Source organism: Rhinoderma darwinii, chromosome 13 (assembly GCF_050947455.1).
Source record: "Rhinoderma darwinii isolate aRhiDar2 chromosome 13, aRhiDar2.hap1, whole genome shotgun sequence".
Lineage (NCBI taxonomy): Eukaryota > Metazoa > Chordata > Amphibia > Anura > Rhinodermatidae > Rhinoderma > Rhinoderma darwinii.
Genome location: NC_134699.1, coordinates 50,425,812 through 50,448,469, shown reverse-complemented (window position 1 = coordinate 50,448,469; position 22,658 = coordinate 50,425,812). Strand labels below are relative to the sequence as shown.

General features: G+C 41.8%; 1 protein-coding gene across 5 annotated transcripts in view; it reads left to right on the top strand.

Annotated features, from left to right (window-relative positions):
• Positions 1-20,801, top strand: part of CBX8 (chromobox 8) — a 69,895-nt gene extending 49,094 nt beyond the window's left edge. For 2 of the 5 annotated variants that reach the window (XM_075846673.1, XM_075846674.1), the window contains 3 exons: positions 8,908-8,973; positions 9,059-9,125; positions 14,541-15,865. In XM_075846673.1, the coding sequence (XP_075702788.1) occupies positions 8,908-8,973; positions 9,059-9,125; positions 14,541-15,365 (958 nt within the window). In that variant the 3' untranslated portion in view covers positions 15,366-15,865. The other 3 variants (XM_075846671.1, XM_075846672.1, XM_075846670.1) reach the window with 3 other exon arrangements.
• The last annotated feature ends 1,857 nt before the right edge of the window (positions 20,802-22,658 follow it).

Genomic DNA, 22,658 nt, shown 5'->3' with positions numbered 1-22,658 from the left:
CGAGTTTTACACACTCCACCGTGATCAGCCAGTTTTAGAGTCCTGTCCCCAAGTTAGTACTCTTCTTCTGGCAGAAAGTAGAAAAGTCTCACCAGCAGGGATATCCTTCAATAGGACCGATGCCACCGGTTGATATGGGAAATATCTGGAATATGTTACGGGTCCACCTTTTGGTAGGTAGAATCAAATGATCGGGACAGGACGTCTACTTTTGTATTCTTCTCGGCTGGACGGAAGTGCGGCACGAAATTAGACCGTGCAAAGAAGAGCGCCCATCTGGCCTGGCGTGGATTCAAATGCTGTGCGGTCTATAGTTAGACCAAATTCTTATGATCCAGGAAAATAACTACAGGATTCAGTCTCCAGTCTTCTAGCGCCAACTTAATGGCCAGAAGCTCTCGGTCTCCAATAGTATAGTTCCTTTCGGCAGGAGAAAATAATTTGGAGTAGAAGCCGCAGGTTAGCCTTACCGGTAGGAGACAGAGCGCTTCCTTGCATAGTATTTCTAAACCGTTATATCACAATGGTTGAAGGTACAAGGATGCTCATCTTTGTCCTGTTGTGCAAAGACATAACCGCTACTGTATGATATGCATATGATTTTATCCACGAGTGCTTGAAATCTGCTCATTGGTCTGGTCCAAGCTAGGGGTCACAAGTAAGCTACTTCATAGAATAAAGTTCAATACTTATGCGCTACCCAAATAATGACATGAGTATTAGCCAGATGTAACTTTAATCCCGATTACATATTTATTACAAGTCTAAAAATAATGTGTTTCAGGGATCATTCCCCTTCGTCAAATCAAATAGACCTAACAGAATGTTCAATCAGATGGCAAAGATAAACGTAAAAAGCGCGCCAGAATTTGTTTATAGTTAATCTCGGAGGGTGAGATTGAGGACGCCAATCCGTCAAATGAATTCAATAGTTACATATAAAAACATTGATAATATATAAACAACCATATAAAAAGCGTGTAATGTTAGTAGCAGCTGCTTCTATGTGGATTGAAACTTACAAATACTAATAACTACCTACTAAATAACTACCTACTAAATAACAACACACTATCTTAGCTACCAAAAAATAACCATTCTTTATTAATGATCCATACATATAAGACAAGCAGTAAGATACACATTACCCAAGACAAACGGATCCCCTTATTGACCAGGTCCTTAGAACCCCATATTGGCATAAAGTGCAATACGAGGCTGGTAAGCGATGTAAATTTGAGTTAATAGTTGATAGTACCTTCCACATTAATACTGACAATCGTGGTCAAAAAAAACAAATAAGGTAAATGAGGTATACAGACCAGAACAATACGGAGATCCAACCCCAACACGTGTTTCACACGTAGCTTCTTCCGGGGGCCATACCAAGAGTGGAAGGAAGTCTGTATCCATCCATCCACCCACCCAAGCCCTATCCACCAAAAAAACAACACAACACAGCTGTTTATAATAAACACATAATGAACAGAAGTTACCTCATTATCGGATCTAAATCGCACGGGTAAAAAATGGTGACCACGCTGCTTCTCATCCTGTCCTGCATAGAAAAGCACACGCCCAAAACTGGGGTACTCCTCCTCTACGAGTGCAGGGCGTGGCCAGAATATTGACTTAATAGTCATGTGTGACACGACGCAACCACAGTCCCAGCCCCTTTTTGTTACCAATTAAGACATGTAAGATATAGAACAAATTCAATACATTAAATTCATAGTAGGTGTAAATTCAAAAATAACCTAAAAACAGATCAAACCATATTGGTGGCAATTCCTAATCCAATATATATAAATAAATATGAAAAAGTATATAAATTTGCCTAAAATTCCATCTATAGCCATAAAATCAATTTCCATAATTTTTTCTAATTACTTTACTTATATTCTACTCCTAGTGATTTCATACTGACAAAATAAAGTAACCATGCACAGAAAGTGACCCCAGTGAAAACACACAGTGAAGAACAGCACAAAGACGTGACCATACTCATAATCCATATACTAAGAGAAGAAGTAATACTATTTATGAATGGATCTGTACTAGATCAAACCTGTAAAAAAAATTACGTAAGGGTTCAAATGCCAATAGACTATCCCAAATTACAAAAGATGACCCCCGGAGATACACTGAAGCTTTGGATTGACATCCTCTATTCCAATGTTATTCAATCCATTGATGTAATCATAATTGGTAGTGTTCAGACTCTCCATGAAACTCCATTAGCCCCTAATACAACCCTATACAGCGGAAGATACGCATTAACAAAGCAAGATAAAGATAAAAATGAGTACTAACCTAATTAAAAACCTCTCAAACGCCATGCCAAATCCCTTGGTAAAGAAGGGAGACAGTTGGAGGGGTACAGAGTACACTACGCTATATAGAATAGATAAGGAATGCCAGTATGGTGTCCCCTTCTTAGAGAATACTAGTAACAAATTTAAAAAGTGCCGACTTCAGCTTTATAACCGTCTAATCACTGTTGTTATTCAAAAAACAGACTTGCATGGGCAACAAGTTTTTGTGGTAGGTAAGCCAACCTCTAATTGAGCGGCCGTAATTTAATGATGAGGGACGCAAGTTGGAAAGGAGAAAAAAAAATTCACTGCATCCTATGTTACCTGGGTGACTAGGTCATGTGGTTAGTGCCAATCATTAGAATTGTGTGTGTATATATATATATATATATATATCTACTTGCTAGGTAATGGTCATTGCAGACTGGTAAACCATGTGACAGGTGAAGACCAAACAAATGTGACTGTAGTGAACAAATCGGGGTTAAGCGAGAAGTTGCACGCAGAAAACACCCTTGTGCCAACCATCTTGATATGACTGTTTAGAAATAATATCCAAGGAAGCGCTCTGTCTCTTGTTCCTTACAGATTGGGTGCCAATAGCCTATGGGGACAATTGTCCGTTACGTGGCTCCAAGTGCGACCATATATTGGGTCTCAGACGTAGAGCAGCATCCCATATATCATTCAGAGTAGAAATGGATTACTGTCGCAACCAGATCACCCAGAAAGACTGGTATTCCAGTACATCTCAAGGAATCCGAATACAACTACAATTCCAGGAATACCAGTAGGTTATAATACTATTACATCTGAGAATTTCCTAGAACAATTGCTCAAGGCTGAGATACAACATCACATTGATTACACGCTCTCAACCACATATCTGAATGAGGACATTATTCCAAGAGGTTTGAGTCCTAGATTTGAATCTTTTTTTTTTAGAAGGTTTGGACCTTCACAATTTATTGGGAGGATTTCATACATTTCTTTTTAATGGGATATGTTCGAAGGAATGTGCGAACGTAAATCTCTTATGTTAGAATTGAGTGTCGAAATTGACACGGTTTTTCAAAATCTTAATGGACAGAAGTCCTTTCGTGACTAGATTTGACGGATTACTCACATCCAGAATCTTATATACATGAAGAGTGGCAAATTAGCAAGAGCTCGCACTGACTATCAAAATAGTATTGTGAAATTTTTGCTTAATAGCACAAAGAGGGCTATCCATGTACGATCACACGGAAATTTACAACCCGCTGTCATGGTAAATATACCATCATTTGGCAATTCAGGTTCTAACCAAACTGAGGAAGACCAATAACAAAAAAAAGAACAAATGAGATTAAATCCAAAACTCCCCTTAGAAATACCTCACATTCACGTGTATATTACAGCTAATCTCACCACACTCCACAAACCGCAGGACATAGGCTTCACAATCAAGTCAAAAACCCATCTTTTTACAAACCATGTCTCTGTCACGAGAATCGCACTCGTCTGAATGAGCCCTTGGTGGCGTATCAGGCAGCCAGCTAGAAAACAAGGGAGAGGAGCTGCTCCCGCCAGGAGGGAGAAGATGCAGGGACTGGGTAAGTTGTTAACAGTGGTGCCCTTTACACCAGTCCATGTGCCAATTATCCAGTAAGCATGTATACATAATAAATGGAACCGCTGTGGTAGGATTGGTTAGTTGGACAACTAAATCGTCTGTAAAGGCTGCAGCTGTATGGGTGTAATTGCCCACCTTCAGCCCATGTATCTCTGAAGTTTGCCTAACTTTCTGAATGAGCGTTTCCATAATTACAATGAAAAGAGCTGGGGAGAGGGGGCATCCATTTCAAGTGCTGTTTTGTAATATGGGCTTAATCAGAAAGTATACCATTAACTCAAATACTCCAACCTGGGAAAGAATAGAGTTAATACATTTCTCCCTCTGCTTCTTTAAGCCAGAGCCCACCCTAATAAAGACTCTGAGAAGGACAGCTTTGTGGGATTCCCAGATAATGTTCTATGTCTGGAGAAAATTAATCAGTCAGAGAATTGCATATAATTTGAACTATTTTAGGATCATGTAGCAATGTTTCATTTAAGATTCATGTAAAATCTCTCTAAGGGAAACAATCAGGCCAGATTGTTATAGAGATGGGGTGATATTTATTGGTCTCAATATCAACTACTGCCGGTAACATACGCTCATTGGAATATATAATCCAGTCTGTGATACGATTGATGTCTACAGAGTAAAATATATAATCTCTCATATTCGCATTTAAACCTTTCCAAATGAGAAGATAAAGAACGTTTCGACTTCTGTAGCTATTTGAGGGGGAGCTCGAGTGCTTTAAAAGGAGTCCAAGTTTAGGTCCAAGATGGTGTTCAAACCTCCTCCTAATATCCGGGTTCCGTGAGTTAAAAGGGACACTTTGATTTTTTTAGGGCTGTTGTTAGCCAAGAAATACTTAAAGGGTTTGTCCACTACTGGACAACTGATGACCTATCCACCGGATAGGTCATCAGTACATGATCTGTGGGGGTCCGACACCTGGACCACGCACAGTTAAGCCACTGAATAGCGGTGAGCTGCCGTACTGCAGTTCTGCTCCTATTCAAGTGAATAGGAACAGTGCTGCAGTTCAGCAGTACGGCAGCTATGTTATGTACGTAGTCAACTGCTTCTGGCTCCATACATATCATAATGGGCAATAACATCCGGTGTCCGGAGATGGACGGAGCGGCTTAACTGTCCGGGTGTCGGACCCGCACCGATTGATAACCTATCTGCCGGATGGGTCATCAGAATATCAGTTGTTCAGTATTGGACAACCCCTTTAATGTTGGGGACATACAAATTTACAAAGGTGAACAATTGGTTGCCAACGGTTTCCTTGAGGAACAGATAACTCCCATCAGGGTCTTGTTGTGTTGTCAATAATTTGAATGGGACATGGTTGTTAAAGGGTAACTAAACATTTGACAAACTTCTGACGTCATAGGGACATGTCAGAAGTTTTGATTGGTGGGGGTCCAAGCACTGAGACCCCCATCAATCGCTAAAATGAAGCGGCAGAAGCGCTTGTGTGAGTGCTCAGCCGCTTCGTGTCCGGCTTTTTCCGGAAATCAATGTATTGAGTACGGGCTCAATAGAAAGTCTATGAGCCCGTACTCTGATACATCGGCTTTCCGGAAAAAGCCGAACAGAAACTAAGCGGCTGAGCCCTCACACCGCTCCATTTTAGCGATTGCTCGGACCCCCACCAATCAAAACTTCTGACATGTCTCTATGACATGTCAGGAGTTTGTCAAACGTTTAGTTACACTTTAAAGGCTATACTAGTGTCTGTAGAGGCTGTGAAGAAGGCACTATGAATGCCACGTTGGGAACAATGTGTGCGAAAGGGTTGGTATATGATTGAAGTGAAAATGTATCTGTTTAAGAAAGACAACATCTGCCTTGGACGTCTGTAGCAAAGTAAAAATTTGGCTTTGCTACTGAGGCATATTGAAACCACGGACATTTAAAAGAGGTAATTTTAAAGGAACCTATCGCATATAATCAGCAAAATCACATACAATTGTCGAGGACTGATCTCTGCACTTGCCATCAACACAAAATCAAACCCTTGTGAACATAAGAATCTATCTTGTAATCATTTAGGCTCCCACACCTAGGAGCCTAAATGATAGGGGGTTTGGTTAGCGGCATCATCGACTGGAAAACAGGTTGCCAACTAGATTAAGCAAAAAAAAAGGGAAAGGGGATAGATAAGGGGGAGGTGTGGGTAGTGTGACACAGGCACATGGCCACTATCCATGATAGAAAAGCAAAGGAGAGGCTGACCGGGTGTGTGCGTGTCGCAACTTCAAGGGCATTTTCGATTCACTATATAGTAAAACACATAGGATCAAGCAAGGAAAGAAATGTTAAGGCAATGTAAGAAGAACTCCCTATAAGGCTATGTTCACACAGAGTATTTTGCCGAGTTTTTTGACGCGGAAACCGCGTCGCAAAACTCGGCAAAAACGGCCCGAGAACGCCTCCCATTGATTTCAATGGGAGGCGTCGGCGTCTTTTTCCCGCGAGCAGTAAAACTGCCTCGCGGGAAAAAGAAGCGACATGCCCTATCTTCAGGCGTTTCCGCCTCTGACCTCCCATTGACTTCAATGGGAGGCAGAGAGAGCGTATTTCGCGCTGTTTTATGCCCGCGGCGCTCAATGGCCGCGGGCGAAAAACGCCGCGAAAATCGGCGTACAGGGAGAGGAAAATCTGCCTCAAAGTTCCAAACTGAATTTTGAGGCAGATATTCCTCCCCCAAAATACTCCGTGTGAACATAGCCTAACAAGTCCAAAGAAACTTAGTTACACCAGCAATTAAAGGTGTCCGAAAACAGCTGTGGCATTCTCAAGTGATCAGAAGAGGTCTTCTCGGTTTTAGGAGATCTACCGCTGGATCGGTATGACCACTATAATTGTAGAGGCTGCAATATCTTGGAATAGTTGTATCCTTCTATTTTCATAAAGCATTTCTGTATACTCTAGCCTTTTTGTAATATTTCAGCAGTGTCCACGAAACTCTGCATGCCACGTATGACATCATGTGGTGGGTCAGACACCTTTGGTGTGGGTCTGAGGCCCTGGTGAATTCTCTCAATGACCACAAGAGCTGCGGAGGGGAGGGCTTCTGCTGCAACTGTTTCAGGCAATCCCCTTATCTGGATGTTCTTTCGCCTTCTCCTGTTCTCTTGGTCTTCCAACATCCGATAAGGCAGTATTTTAAGTGAGCGACCTGAGCTGTGAGGTTAGTTTGCATCACTGCAGTGTGTTGAATATGAGTTGCTACGATGGCCAATGTTTTTGGTATCAGCCTTTATGTTGACTAGTTCTCTCAAAACTGGGGATAGAGCCTTGCTGCCTTTGTTAGGAATGAGCGAGAAATAGTAGTATTAGATGAGCCCACGATATCTAAAGTGGTAGATGAGCGGACGTCATCTTGGTCTCTCAGGTTTGCCATCGCTATTTTAGAGCGGCTTGGGAGGGGGGAGTTTCTTCTTGTGAAGCTATTTATTTAGCTCAGACAAATGTTTCTTTTCTTATAAAAGAGAAGGGAGTGATGCACTATAAATAGTATGAAAACAATGGAAAAATCTAAATTTTTATTAAATACACAAACAAAGTAATATAAAATATACAGGAGAACCAAACGCAATGAACTGTATAAGGGCCACACAAAACGACAAGGCATCAGTATCACGTAATTATTGATCATATATAAAAATACATGGCAGGTGAAAAAGGTGTGATGTCAATAGTCTGATAAAATGGGTATGAAATATGTCTCCAAGGTCGGAGGCAGACATAGGACAGTATTTACGATGCATAAGTGACCAGCAAACGTGTAAAGGGTCAATATAGACCAAAATTTGTATTAAACACTTGCAAATAGGCAGAAACTAAAATATATAGACAGTGATGTTAGGGGCTTTGAGATGCCGGAATCCCGGCCAGAACGTCGTCAATGCTCTGGCCGGGGGATTCCGCTCCTGGAGGGAGTCTCAGATGTCGCTGTCCATGTATGACAGTGAAGTCATGGGCTCCTCCAGAAGCGGAATTCCCCCAATAAATTCAGCACAAAACCTGTGGGGGTCTAAATGCTCACTATACCCTTAGATATATTCCTTGAGAGATGTAGTTCCTCAATGGTGTCACTTTGCGGGGGTTTCCACTTTTTTGGTCTCTCAGGGACTTTGCAAATGTAACATGGCGTCGACAAACCATTCCAGCAAAATTTAAGCTACAAAAGACAAATGGTGCTCTTTTCCTTCTGATCCCTGCCGTGTGCCCAAGCAGCAGTTTATGACCACATGTGGAGTATTTTCGTACTCTGGAGAAATTGCTTTACAAATGTTATGGTGCTTTTTCTCCTTTTATTTCTTGTGAGAATGAAACAGTTTGATCTAAAAGTAAATCCTATTGGGAAAAAAAATTCTCATTTGCACTGCCCAATTCTAATAAAATCTTTGAAACATCTGTGTGGTCAAAGTGCTCACTGCACTCCTAGGTGAATTCCTCTGTGTTTACAAAATGGTTTTCCTTTTTTTGGGGGGAGGGGGTTATGTTTTGGCACCTCGTGTCCTCTGCAAACCTTTAGTGGTGCCTGGAAAATGTCCTAATAAATCGGAGTCGACAATCTACAAAATGCTCCTTCATTTCTGAGGCCTGTGTTTCAGTCAAGTAACACGGTATTGAGTTGCGTTTCTCTTTTAACATATGCGGAGTTGCTGAAAAAAGGATAAAAATTGAATATCTGCATAATCTATTTTAGAATGCAAATTTTTCTCAAAATTGTCCTGGTTTTAACAATTAAGCAATGAATGTATTGACCAAAATTTACCATGAACATAAAGTACAGTGTGTCAAGAGAACACAATCTCCGAATCACTTGGATAAGTAAATGCATACCAAATAAAGTGACACGTTATGTTTGAAAAATGGGTCTGTGTCCACAAGGCCAAAACTGGCTGCGGCACCAAGGGGTTAAGACAAAAATTTAATAAACTGAAAATATACTATTTTTTTTGTTTGTTCTAGGTACAGTACATGGGAACCTGAAGAAAACATCTTGGATGCTAGATTAGTAGCGGCTTTTGAGGACAGGTAAAGAAAATCCTTTCCTCTTTGTTCCGAATTGTAATCTGCTTTGTCCATGTTAGTGAAATAAACGGTCTATCTCTTACCACAGAGAGCGAGAACGAGAATTGTATGGGCCAAAAAAAAGGGGTCCCAAGCCGAAGACTTTTCTTCTTAAGGTAACATTTGCTAAATTTTAAAGCAAAGTATGTATACAGGAAATACTTCAGTAATTCTCTTGCTGGAAAATAACTTTTTTTTATTTAAAAAAAAAAAAAATAGCTTAAATTTTCAAATATTTGTTTATTAATGATTTTGTGGTTCTATTGTCTTAGTTTTTCCATTCACAAAGGTACATTGAAATTCAGCTTTTTGCTACTTGTAATCTCAGGGTTTGTAGGCAGATTTGTCGCCCTAATGCCCAGGTCTCACTGGCTAGTTCCTCATTGGACCTCTAAAAGTGTGCTGCTCTTAAAACACGTGTTTAGTTCGGAGTAAAAATGGAGAAAAACATTTCACATAACTTTTTTTCAAGTGTAGATTTTTCTTGTTAAAATATTCACCTTTTACAAAAATTTCATATTGGGGCAGATTTAATGTTTGACCCAATTTTAAGTGACCGCCAATACGCCTTTTTCACTGCGGCCACTAATGGGCTTTATTCTGATGCATAAGCCTACTCACGGCGCTGCATCAGAATAAATAAAGCGAGCAGGGAGCCGTTACATCTCCCTGCTCTCAGCTACCAGAGGTAGCTGAAGGCTGGGGGCATCCCTGCTCGAACGGGTGAGATCGATAGAAGTATCGATCTCATCTCCCCGTCCCCCTCCCCTCTGTACCCGATTTTGGGTAACCCTGCATTTCGGCCAGAGCGGGAAGGAAGCCCTTTCCTGCTTTGGTTGAGGGCAGGTAAGGGACGTGCGGTACACTTTTTGCAGGAGGAGAGATGGATGTCGGGCGCGTAGTTACAGTCTCTGTCGGACCCTGTCCCCTTTTCTGCATGGCAGGTCACCCAGCTACGACATTACCTAGTGTCCATAGCTAATCCGGCGGCGTACTCGCGGGAGGGCTCCCCATTTGAACTTTTATGCACATGCATGGGCACGGTGCGCCATTCACTGTCTAAACTCTACGCTCTTCTGATCTCGCCCTCCAATCTGCCCTCCCCATCTTACCTGCTCAGTTGGGAAAGGGATTTGGGTCTATCATTCTCTCCTGAACAACGGGAGCGTTTGTTTACCATGACACACCAGTCCTCAATGGCCAGTAGATATCAGGAGGCAGGGTTCAAGATTCTGTCTCGTTGGTATAGGGTGCCTTCCAGATTGCATGCAATGATTCCGGCGGTTTCGCCTCTGTGCTGGAGATGTGGCGACCATGTGGGTACGATCATGCTTATTTTTTGGGACTGCCCCCTCCTGGCTGATTTCTGGTCCGAGGTGTGGCGCATTTCCTCGAAATTCACGGATTTCCCCCTCCCGAGGTCACCAGACCTTTTCCTGCTCCATCTGTGTGAGATGCCGTTGTCCATGTATAGGCGCTCAGTTGTTCGCCACTTGGTGAATGCGGCCAGAGCATGTATTCCCGCGTTGTGGAGACAAACCTGTCCCCCATCCGTGGGCATGTGGTGTGGCAAGATCCAGGAGATTATGAGAATGGAGGACCTCACGGCTTCAATGAAAGGGTCCCATTCAGCCTTCCTCAGAACTTGGCGTGAATGGATCCGTTTTCAATCCTCTGTGGAATACAAGGCCATCATGGCCTCTTGACCTCTTCTATAGGCCCAATTATGTCAGGTGCGTTCCTCTCCCTCTCGCTCTCTCTCTCTCTCCCCTTCTGTCCCCGTTTTTTCTTTCTTCCTTTTACTGTATCTGTGCTCGACTATGGAGTATTATGCATCGCTGCGGGTTCAGGGTGCATATCTGCATTTCTTACAATATTATTCTGAGCGGTATACTGCCTTTCATTGTAATGTTATGCACTTTTGTTATGCAAGTTTCTGGCCTGAGGCCGATGTCAATACCGACTTGGTGTGTACTGAGTATATTGTCTGTTTTTCTTTATGCTTTAAAACAAAATAAAAGAATTTACAAAAAAAAAAAAAGTATCGATCTCACCCGTTTAACCCCTCAGATGCGGCGCTCAATAGCGTGCACCGCATGTGAATTGTTTTGGAGAGAGGGAGGGAGCTCCCCCCCCCCCCCCCCACCGACACCCGGCGATAAGTTCACCGAGTGTCTGTGTCTCTGATGGCAGCCGGGGCCTAATAAAGGCCCCCAGGTCTGCCTGTAGTAAATGCCTGCTAGGTCATGCCGGAGGCATGGCCTAGCAGATGCCTGTCCGTTTTAAACGGACAGGCAGTAATACACTGCAATACTAAAGTAATACACTGTAATACAAAAAAAAATATGCTAACTTTATTTTTTGGGTCATAACGATTGCGGGGATATCATATATTTTGTTTTTTTGTGTGTACCTCTTTTATTCATTTTTATTTCACCTTCATTATTTTTCAGTCCCACTAGGGACTTAACTTTGCGATCTTTAGATCGCAGATATAATGCCAAAGCATTACTACCTGTCCGTATAAAACTGTGAGCCATCTATTAGGCTATACCTCTGGCCTATGTTAGGCCACCCGGCTGCCATGGCACCCCATCGGATGCCTGCAATTGCATTTGTGGGCTGACGATGGGTGACAGAGGGAGCTCCCTCCCTCTGTAAACTACTCAAATGCTAATGACCGTGGCATTTGAGGGGTTAAACAGTCACAATCGAAGTAAACTTCGATCACTACCAATGGAGCAGGAGCCTGGCTGTCATCAGACATCCGAGCTCCAGCCTGGGTGGGACACCCATGCAGGACGTTGATTAGGCCGCTGTGAAAAGGCGGCGGCCTAGAATAAGGCCCCTTAATGACCGCTGTGAAAAAAGGCGTATCAGCGGTCATTAAGGGCTTAACTTGTTGAAGCAAGAAAAATTGAACAGTCTAACCAGTTCTTGCAGATCGCCTAGTTAGTAGAACGGTCTGTTGTCACAGCTGGAGGGGAACATCAATAATTCCCTATAGAGCCAGTCCCTAAGCTGCCTGACCATGCAAAGTGATCGCCCCTATAGGTGGGACACCACCAGAAACTGTTCACTAAAACAAGCGCTTTACAGTTACCCCTACTGCTTTTGTCCCAAAGCGTTTCTTCCAATCCATGTAGCACGACTCATCAGGGGATCCGGTAAACGGGAATAAGCTATTTTAACCAAGAACCTGTCATGCAACTCTCGTTGGCCACGGGCTGTGTTGTGCGTATGGCACGATTATCACTGGAGACTTGCACGTGATCTATTTGATGCCAGGACCCACCTCGTCTCACGGCGTCACGTTTATATGGGTGGGCCTAGCTACATGGTTACTGGGCAACGTGTGACGCCTGTTAGCGTCATGCTCCTTGGGGGTGTGCCCAGTTTTGGAGTTGCTGAGCAACGTAAGATGCCCATTGCTCCAGCAGTTGTGTGTTTCTCTGGCACTTTGCAAAACAAGCTGAGATTAATAAGTATCTGAGTGTGGGCTAACACAGCTGATTCTGCAGTGGACTATACAGCGGTATTTTGTCAGTCAATACCTGTCTCAGCGGTTCATTTCGGATGCAGAGGACCACTCTGGATCGTAAGTTAAAGTCACAGGTGGGACCCTAAATTGTCTTTTCAGCCTAGTGAGGCATGAATTCTAGATGGTTAATCTATAAAAGCATGCAAAGTAGATGTTCTTGGATTTTGCTGGGCAATTCTAGTTTAGTCTGTGAGTAAATTATTACATTCATTTATGGGCATACTGTATATGGTCTCTATTTTGCACACTTGTGAGAATGGGTACAATGCGTAATGGGGATACACTTTCCATTCATGAGCCCTATTTTACACACTGGTGTGAACAGGTACTATGTGTGCCGGGGATACACTTTGTCATTCCAAAGATGTAAGCATTTTTTAGTAGTAGAGGATATCGAGGTTAGCGGGAATTGGAAATCCTTCCTGGTGGGGTGCCAGGATGTGCGCATATGGCATCGATAAGGTGTTAGGTGTGTGTTGCACCCATTTGGCAGGTAGGTCAAAGGGTATGAGGGCTAGCAACTGGATGTGTCCTGTTGTCAAAAGGCGAATATGCCCAATTGGACACCCACTATCCCTACCAACCCAGGGGATGTTGTAGGCCATATATTTGTCAAATATAGCAGCTAAAGGTCAGCTGCTCATGCAGACCCCCGAGTGCCACAGTTTTCAATGTAAAGAACCAGAATGTCTCTATGTAGGCAAGGTTTGTCCTAATTACCTCTTCTGCCAGATGGTATCACCACCTTAATCCCCATAAACCTAACAGTTGGAACCAATATGGGGAGTTTTTAGGCGTCTGGCCAGTAGAGTGTCTTTTGTTTTTGAGATGTCCCAAAGCATGATCACCAATTCTAATGTGGAATTCAAGAATCTCAGATTTTCTTAAGTGACACTGCTTTTAAAGCTATTCCCTGTCTGTAAAAAATTTACAAACCATGCAAGCGCTACAGCAAAAGCATCCCTTGATGCCTCTCTGCAGCCACGTCCTCTCTTTCATAATATGTTTAAAGTGGCTATGAACAAGCCTGTCCCTCAAGAATTTTCCCCTTTTTATATGTCACCTGTTCGTATTTAATTATTCCCTGGGTGTTTTTATTTTTATATTTGCGTCAAGGAATGATAAAAAGCTTGGCTGGATTTTATAAGTAAAGCTGAGATCTACGGGATTCCTATTGAGCTGTTCTACAAATAGCATAAGCGAATCTTTTGTGCATGCCCGGACGACAAAAATATTGTATCTGTACCATGCCAACAGTCCAACATTGTCAATGCCCTCAAGCCTGGTTTCTCCAAACATCTCCTCCCAGCAGCCCAGGAGCTGATTTAGCATATGAAGGCACACAGGAACTCCCCACTGGAAGGTCTTCAGAAACCTTTAAAAAAATGCTTACACCTTTTTGAAATGCCAAGTGCATCCCTGGCGCACATTGTACCCGTTCACACCAGTGTGCAAAATAGGAACTATTTATGTCCATGACCCAAACCAATAATATACTCACAGGCTAGAACTGCCCAGCAGAACCCTAGAGCGTTGCTTATATATATTGACCATCTATAATTCATGCCTTTTGGCCACCGAGATTGGAATGACCGGCTTCTGGTTAATTTGCTTATTCCTGTTCATTAACTCCCCTGACAAATCCATCTACATGGCTTGGTACCCGCTTGCTACATTTCTGTTAGAATTTAATGATTTCTCAGGGGACTTTACCACAACACCCCCATAACTGGTTGTTTTTCAGTGGACTGTTTAGCCGTGAAATTTCAAAATTGGTGTTTATTCTACACACAATAAATAGGTCTTCCCTTTATTCTCTAAATATATTTTTTTTAAAAATCACATTTCATGAGGATAATTCACAGCTGCCTTTATAGGAGTTGAACTCGAGGAACCTGTTTTTTTGGGGGTTTTTTCAAACTTAATCTGTAACTATGTATTTTGGAGGCTTTTTTATGTCATTCATTGCCATTCTACTTTTATTTTACAGGCACAGGCTAAAGCAAAGGCAAAGACCTATGAATTCCGAAGTGAATCTGCACGAGGTTTAAGAGGTCCATATCCAGGGCATCTACCTCAAGATATGCAGTCTAGGCCCAGAGAAGGGCTGAGGAGTATTCCTACTTCTTCCCAGGAGAGTAGCGAAACTCATGTAGACCTCTTTAAAGAAAGGTTAGGAACCTCCGATATCCGAGAACATTATTCCTTAAAGATGAAAAAGAAAAAAAAATTTCACCATGGGAAATTTACTCACAAAGCCAATGTTCAGAACTTGAGGATATCCCCTGCCAATCACACAAGTCAGACCCAACAGGTAATTAATTCTGCCAAAGCAGATGATTCTGGACCTCTAGGGTATCATTCCACGCATGGTGTGATACAAATTGCAAGGCGACAAAACTCAGATTTGGGTTCTTCAAGTCAGGTTGAACATTGCTTCTTGTCGAAAGAACATGGACACATGAAAACCACACAACGTGGACTTGGGAAGTCAAGTACCAACACCTCTTTTCATAGTCTAAAGAACAAGGGTGACCTCTTTAAAGATGCTAGTGTTTCTAGAACTAAGATGCACTCAGATTATCGGGCACAGGTGTCTAACTTCTACAGTGAAGCACTATTGGCACGTGGAAGGAAGCCTTCTCTTATTGCCCGTATTCCTGTCGCCAGGATTTTTGGAGAGCCAGAAGAAGAACCATGGAGACCTCCAGTGGACAGCGAAAAAGTAGTAGTAACAGATGTGACTTCAAATTTTCTGACTGTGACTATAAAAGAAAGCAACACAGACCAAGGCTTTTTTAAGGATAAACGATAAAGGTTTGTATATAGCATGAAAATAAATCCAATGCTTAATTTAAAAATCTATATATGAGTTCTAATCAAAATATCCATATATTTTTATTTTTTTCCCCCTCTGGTTTTCCTGTGCATCCATCTAGAATGTGAGTCAGGTATCATCCGTGAGTTAACACCTGGTCTGTCTGTTTTCACTTGTGTGTTATTGTTTTATTTTACTTGCAAAATCACAAGACCACCATACAATAATCCACCTGACCCATATCCCTTGCCAAGTGGAGGGCACCCCGTATACTCCTCTTTACACAATGATTAGTTGTCTTTTTACTTTATCTGTGGAGATATCTATGGTTCCAAGCTTGAGAGAAAAAAATGAATATTTTCTTTTATTTAGAGCGAATCTTAACCCTTAAAGTTTTTATAATCCTCCAATTTTAGGGCAGCTATCAACCAACCGATTGCAAACAATTGTTTTCACTTGTTACAAACAAAACCCAATAAAATCAAAAGATGATTTCATATTTGGATTTCAAGGTTCTTTGGCAAAGGTTACATTCGAAATGATTACTAAATTTTCTCTATACCAATAGTAATCTTTATTTTATGATGCCCATTAAAGATTACCCCCCTCTCTTCCTTAGGGTATGTTCACACGGCAGCGTCCAGAACGGCTGAAATTACGAGGCTGTTTTCAGGAGAAAACAGCACCGTAATTTCAGCCGTAATGGCATGTTGAGGCGCTTTTTGCTGCGTCAATTACGGACGTTAAATGGAGCTGGTTTTCCATGGAAAACTGCTCCATTTACGTCTGAAGAAGTGACAGGTGTCTTTTTTACGCCCCGCCTATTGACAGCGGGGCGTGAAAAAAATGACCGTCTGCACAGAACATCGTAAGACCCATTCAAATGAATGGGCAGATGTTTGCCGACGCTATTGAGCCGCTATTTCGGACGTAATTCGCGGCAAAAATGCCAGAATTACGTCCGTAATTAGTGTGTGTGAACATACCCTCACCATCACAATTTGGCCCTTGACAAAGTCAATTTTAGGGTATGTTCACACGAGGTCATTATGTCCATTACGACAGTTGTCCGGCAGCGAGGCAGGGACTCCTAGCGTCGTACATAAGTATGATGCTAGGAGCCCGGCTCCCTGCACTGTGTTCGGTCCGGTACTTGCGGCCGAAATACGTCCGTCAATTACGGACGTAATGTGCTCGTGTGAACATACCCTCAGACGGTAGTGTCATAGCATTTCCAAAACTGTAGATCTGGTGGAGTGTTCTGGGTATACAATGGTAAGTACCTATCACAAGTGGTGACCGAACTAAAAAAACTTAATGCTATGATAGTAAAGACTCAGAACACACAGTGCATCTCGGCTTGCTGCGTAGCTACAGCCCGGTCAGGGGTTCCCATTCTGTTCACTGCTGAAAGCAACCACAATGGGCATGTGAGCATCAGATTTATGAAGCAACTCAAGATGGCCTGGTCTGATGTGAAACGGTTTCATGTAGTCACGCACACACCCAACTGTCTACGTGCTGTAAAAACGTGGCCAGTTGGGTGTTTGCATCACTTACCTGGGAAAGAGATGGCACCAAGAAGGCAAGTCGGCGTAGGCAGTGCTGGGAAACCTTTGGGTCTGGCATTCGTCGGGACGTTACTTTGACACACACTACCGACCTAAACAGTGTTGCAGACCAAGTATACCCCTTCATGGCAAAAGTATTCCTTACAGGCAAAATCGTTCAGGAATGGTTTGAGATACATGACAGAGTTCAAGTTTCCCCAAATCTCTATTCGATCAAGCGTCTGAGGGATGTGCTGGAAAAACAAGTCCGATCCAAGGAGGCCTCATTTTGCAACTTAAAGGTTCTGCTTCTAATGTCTTGGTGCTAGATACCACAGAACATCTTCAGAGGTTGCGTGGAGTCCATGCCTTGACGGATCAGAGGTGTTTTTCGACAGCATGAAGGAGACCTACACAATAATATGGCAGGTGGTTTTAATATTTTGTCTGATCTGTGTGTTATACTGTATACAGTCTTAATCAAAAGTTTGGACACACTCCCAAAAGGGGTTTTCTTTATTTTTAACACATTTTGAACATTTTTGGAACCAAGAATTAATAGAAATACTAATCCAATATACTGTATACAATCTTATTTTAGATTTTTTTTAAAGTAGCCAATCTTTGCTTCATTACAGCTTGGCACACGCTCCGCGTACACTCAACCAACTTCATGTGGTAGCCACCAGGAATCCTTTTTTCAACAGTATGGAAGTTTCTATGTATGCTGGGCACTTGTCCGATGCTTTTCCTTGACTTTCTGGTCCAACACATTACACACCATCTATATTGGATCAGGGGACTGCAGGGCCAGATCATCTGACACCGCACTCACGCTCCTTTTTTGGCCAGATTCACACGAACAAGTGCAAACTTGGATGTGAAAAACAGACGGATCCCTCTTAGACTTGAGTATCGGGGAAGCCGTGCAAACAGAAGAAAATAGGACATGTTCTATTTTTTCAACGGATCCTTCACATGGTCCATTGAAACAGCCATGTGAACGGCCTTATTGAAAGACATGCGTTCTGGTTTAAGAGGATCTGTCTGCTCTCCTGACCAGTTTGTTTTAGTAAATATTGCTAGAGCGGTTTTTTTTTTTTGGTTTTTTTTTTATATAGAGAACTCTGCCTTGTACCAAATCTTATATTCCTCCTAGAAATTTATGAATCAATTGATGACTGGTGAAAATGTCCAATCCGTGCTGATGTCCACTTATTCATAAATTTCTTGGTGGAATAACAGAGGAAGGGTACAACACTGAGTACTAAGAAAATATTTTCCAGAATTCAAATTTCATGGGGTATGTTAAGTATTTATGGGGAATACAAGTAATTACTAAAATGGACATGTCAGGATAGGTGACAGGTCAAGCATGCCTTCAATTTAATATAAATCGCCAACCGTGTTACCAGCAAAGCACACCCACCACATCACACCCACTTCCCCATGCTTTACGGTGGGAACCACACATCCAAACATCACCCATTCACCTTTTGTATCTAAAAAAAAAAAAAAGACATGGTGGTTAGGACTTATCAGACAATGGACAGATTTCTACTGGTCTAAAGCCCACTGCCTGTGGTCCGTGGTCCAAGCAAGTCTACTTCTTTTTATTTGTCTCGCTCGGTAGTGGTTTTCTTCGAGCAGTTTTATGGAGGTCTGATTCTCTGAACTGTTGAATGTTTCATTGAGTTTAGGCAGCAAACGAATCTCAATTGACCTCGAAGACCCCATGCACACGGCTGTATTTTTCATCTGTAATTACGGACCCATTCATCTCTATGGGCTACGGACACATTTCTGTATTTTTACGGATGGGTGTCTGTGTCATAGAAATGATAGAACATGTTCTTTTTTTTTTTTTTTTTTTTTTTGTCCGTAATTACGGCACGGACTCCCTATAGAAGTCTACGGGCGCTTCCATAATTACGAACGGCTACGGATGTGTAGCCGTCCGTAATTACAGAAGTGTTGCTAGGCGATGCCAGGTTTTCAGATGTTGCATATCATTTGGAGTTTTCCTTTTTGCGGATCTGTAAATACAAATGCATTACGGACCATTTTTACGGACACCGTTCCGTATCTACGGATAGTTTACGGATGACTATAAATGACTACGGATGCGTATCTACAGATGTAAGAAATCTACGGTCGTGTGTGTGTGTGGCCTTAGGCCGGCAATTACGGACCAATTCCGGGCCTCCGCAAAAGATAGGACATGTCCTGTCTTTTGCTTTTTACGGACCGTGCTTATGGGAGCATGGGCTCAAAATGCGAGTTGCTGTCCGCGGCTGGCTGTGCCCATAATCGCAGGCTGTGATTCCGGGCATGGCCGTGTGCATGGGGCCTTACTGAGGGGCTGATATTTTATCATTTCTGAGCCTGGTGACTAGAGTATATTTGTACTGTGCCATAGAAGTATCTCTTGCTCTACCTTTCCTGTGGGATCCTCATCAGAACCTGTTTCATCATAGCGCTTAATGAGTTTTGCCATGGATTTTAAAGAATCTTTCAAAGTTCTTGCAATTTTCTGTATTGACCTGCATTTTTAATTACGGCTTGTCCTAGCTGAATAGGACTTGTCTAAATCCATATGCTAACCCTATTCAGATAAATGGAACTGATTTTCAGTTGCCACGATTTCTGAAACAAATCTGCTGCGTGTGAATATACCTTGATGGAAAAATTGAGGTACAATATTTTTCACCTCCTTAAGGTACTCACAGACATAGCATATTTTGTTGCGGATTTACCGCAACATAACTCGCATGTGTTATGGGCAGATTTTGCTGCGGATTCACAACTGATTTAATGCCTCAAACATTAAAAACGGCAAAATCCGCTGTGAACATGCAGAACAGAATAACCACAGTGCTCATTTGAAAATCTGCGACGTGCTCTGATTTCTGTGGATTAGGCCCTATGCCCACGACGGTAGATTTAGTCCATAATTACAGACCCATTTATTTCTATGGCCGACTGACACATTCCCGTACATTTACTGGAAGGTGTCCATGCCATAGAGACCATCTGTAAAAAAATAAGACCTCAGTTTTTTTTCTTTTATGGACCGTGCTCCCATACTTTATAATGGAATCAGGGACCGTGATTACGGGCACGGTCGTGGGCATAGGGCTTAAGAAGTGATTACATCTCTGGAAGATACTGTAACCCGCACCGAAAAACTGCAGCATATCTCTTCCATTGTGCAGGGGATTTAAATGTCGCTGAAGTTTAAAATGAACTTAAAAAAAAGAAACACAAAGTTTATCCTTACAAAACTTACAATTTCTTAATACATCCCGAAAATTATTTCAAGCTTTTATAGGAAATGTTGTGAATTTAATTTTACTCTTATTAGTTAGATTTACATATAGAAATGATAATTATTGTGTGTGGTCTTTTTTCTTTTGTTGTAGATCTTTTTATTTTCAGTTGTAAAACATTCCCTGGTGGGCGGCCATGTTGGAGATGCACATACTTCCCGGATAGTGCAGCAGGGTGTATTCACTTTATGGCAGCTGAGATAAATAGGATTCAATTGAGAGAAATCTCTTCGATTTTTAGTGTTCTGGAAGTGATGGCGTATAATTCATCCTGCAGAGACCAAGGGAACTGCGTACAGAGCCGCATCTGTGTGTGTATAGTGTTTCTATCTGGGCTTCCAGTCATTAACTCGCCTGTCATCTAATTATAATTTGATAATTCTCCTCATCCTGTGCCTGTGTTGTGACCGCTTTAGTGGCCAGCGTAATAAACTATTATTAAAGATGTGTATAATAACAAACTGGTTTAAATAATGTTCTTTTCTTATGATACATTCCCTTTTAAGCCATAAGCCTTTAGATCACAATGTGTCTGAATAAAAAAATAACATTCAGCCAGGTGTGTCCAAACTTTTTGTATTTACACACTCTCTCTAATATATATATATATATATATATATATATATATTCATATTCACAAGTCCTTTTTATGTGATACTATAGGGCACCTACAGCTGATGTGTTGCATATTCAAATAGAAAGACATCACTTATTCTATAACATAAATTAAAGTACACAACGTTGGCAAAAAAAAATAAAACCTATTTGTAGTTCTTGTCTTGGTCATATTATTATTAGTGTTTTACACATGTAAAAAATAAATACACACACACACTAACTATTAAATAGGGAATAGACTGCAAGTATAGATTATAGGTATATAGCAGGAGGGATAGATAGATAATAGTCAGATAGATGGTCGTCCAATAAGAGACAGCACTCCAATTAGTAGTGAAAAAAAATAGCTTTTTTATTAGCCCTTGTGTGGCATTTCGGCTCTTTACATGGAGGTTTTTTCAAGCCTTGAGCAAATGTTATTTTTCGCTGATTTTCCTAAATAGTCGATGCAAATGACAGTCAGTATAATCTTCAAGCCATCAACCGTTGGAGTATAATGCGAATTTTATTGAACAAATTTCCTAATGACAACAGATTTTTTTTTTAGAAGTAAAAAACTCAAAATGCACTGTTTCACATTATTATGCACAACAGAGATCAAAACATTTTAAAGGTTGTAAAGAGAACTGAAATGGTCATTTGTTGAATTTGCAGCATCAGGAGGTCATATTTACAGAAATCAAAAGCTCTTTCAATCAAAAAAAACGTAGCAGACCAAGTTACATGTTAACATAGGACCCCTTCTCTGATATCACCTTCACAATTCTTGCATCCATTGAATTTGAGAGTATTTGGACAGTTTCTGCTTGAATATCTTTGCAGGATGTCAGAATAGCCTCCCAGAGCTTCTGTTTTGATGTGAACTGCCTCCCACCCTCATAGATATTTTGCTTGAGGATGCTCCAAAGGTTCTCAATAGGGTTGAGGTCAGGGGAACATGGGGGCCACACCATGAGTTTCTCTCCTTTTATGCCCATAGCAGCCAATGACACAGAGGTATTCTTCACAGCATGAGATGGTGCATTGTCATGCATGAAGATAATTTTGCTACGGAAGGCACGGTTTTTCTTTTTGTACCACGGAATAAAGTGGTCAGTCATAGACTACGTACTTTGCAGAGGTCATTTTCACACCGTCGGGGACCCTAAAGGGGCATACCAGCTCTCTCCCCGTGATTCCAGCCCAAAACATTACTCCGCCACCTCCTTACTGACGTCACAGCCTTGTTGGGACATGGTGGCCATTCACCAACCATCCACTACTCCATCCATCTGGACCATCCAGGGTTGCACGGCACTCATCAGTAAACAACATGGTTTGAAAATTAGTCTTCATGTATTTCTGAGCCAAATGCAACAGTTTCTGCTTGTGAGCATTGTATAGGGGTGGCCGAATAATAGCTTTATGCACACTTGCAAACCTCTGGAGGATCCTACATCTTGATGTTCGTGGGACACCAGAGGCAACAGCGGCTTCAAATACCTGTTTGCTGCTTTTCAATGGCATTTTAGCAGCTGCTCTACTAATCATATTAATTTGGCAGAAACCTTCCTCATTATGCCTTTATCTGAATGAACCCGTCTGTGCTCTGAATCAGCCACAAATCTTTTCACGCCTAAGTTCTCTTTAAATATCCAATGTTTTCATACCTCGTCCAAGGTATTGCACTATTTCACGCTTTTCGGCAGCAGAGAGATCCTTTTTCTTTCCCATATTGCTTGAAACCTGTGGCCTGCTTAATAATGTGGAATGTCCTTCTTAAGTAGTTTTCCTTTGATTGGGCACACCTGGCA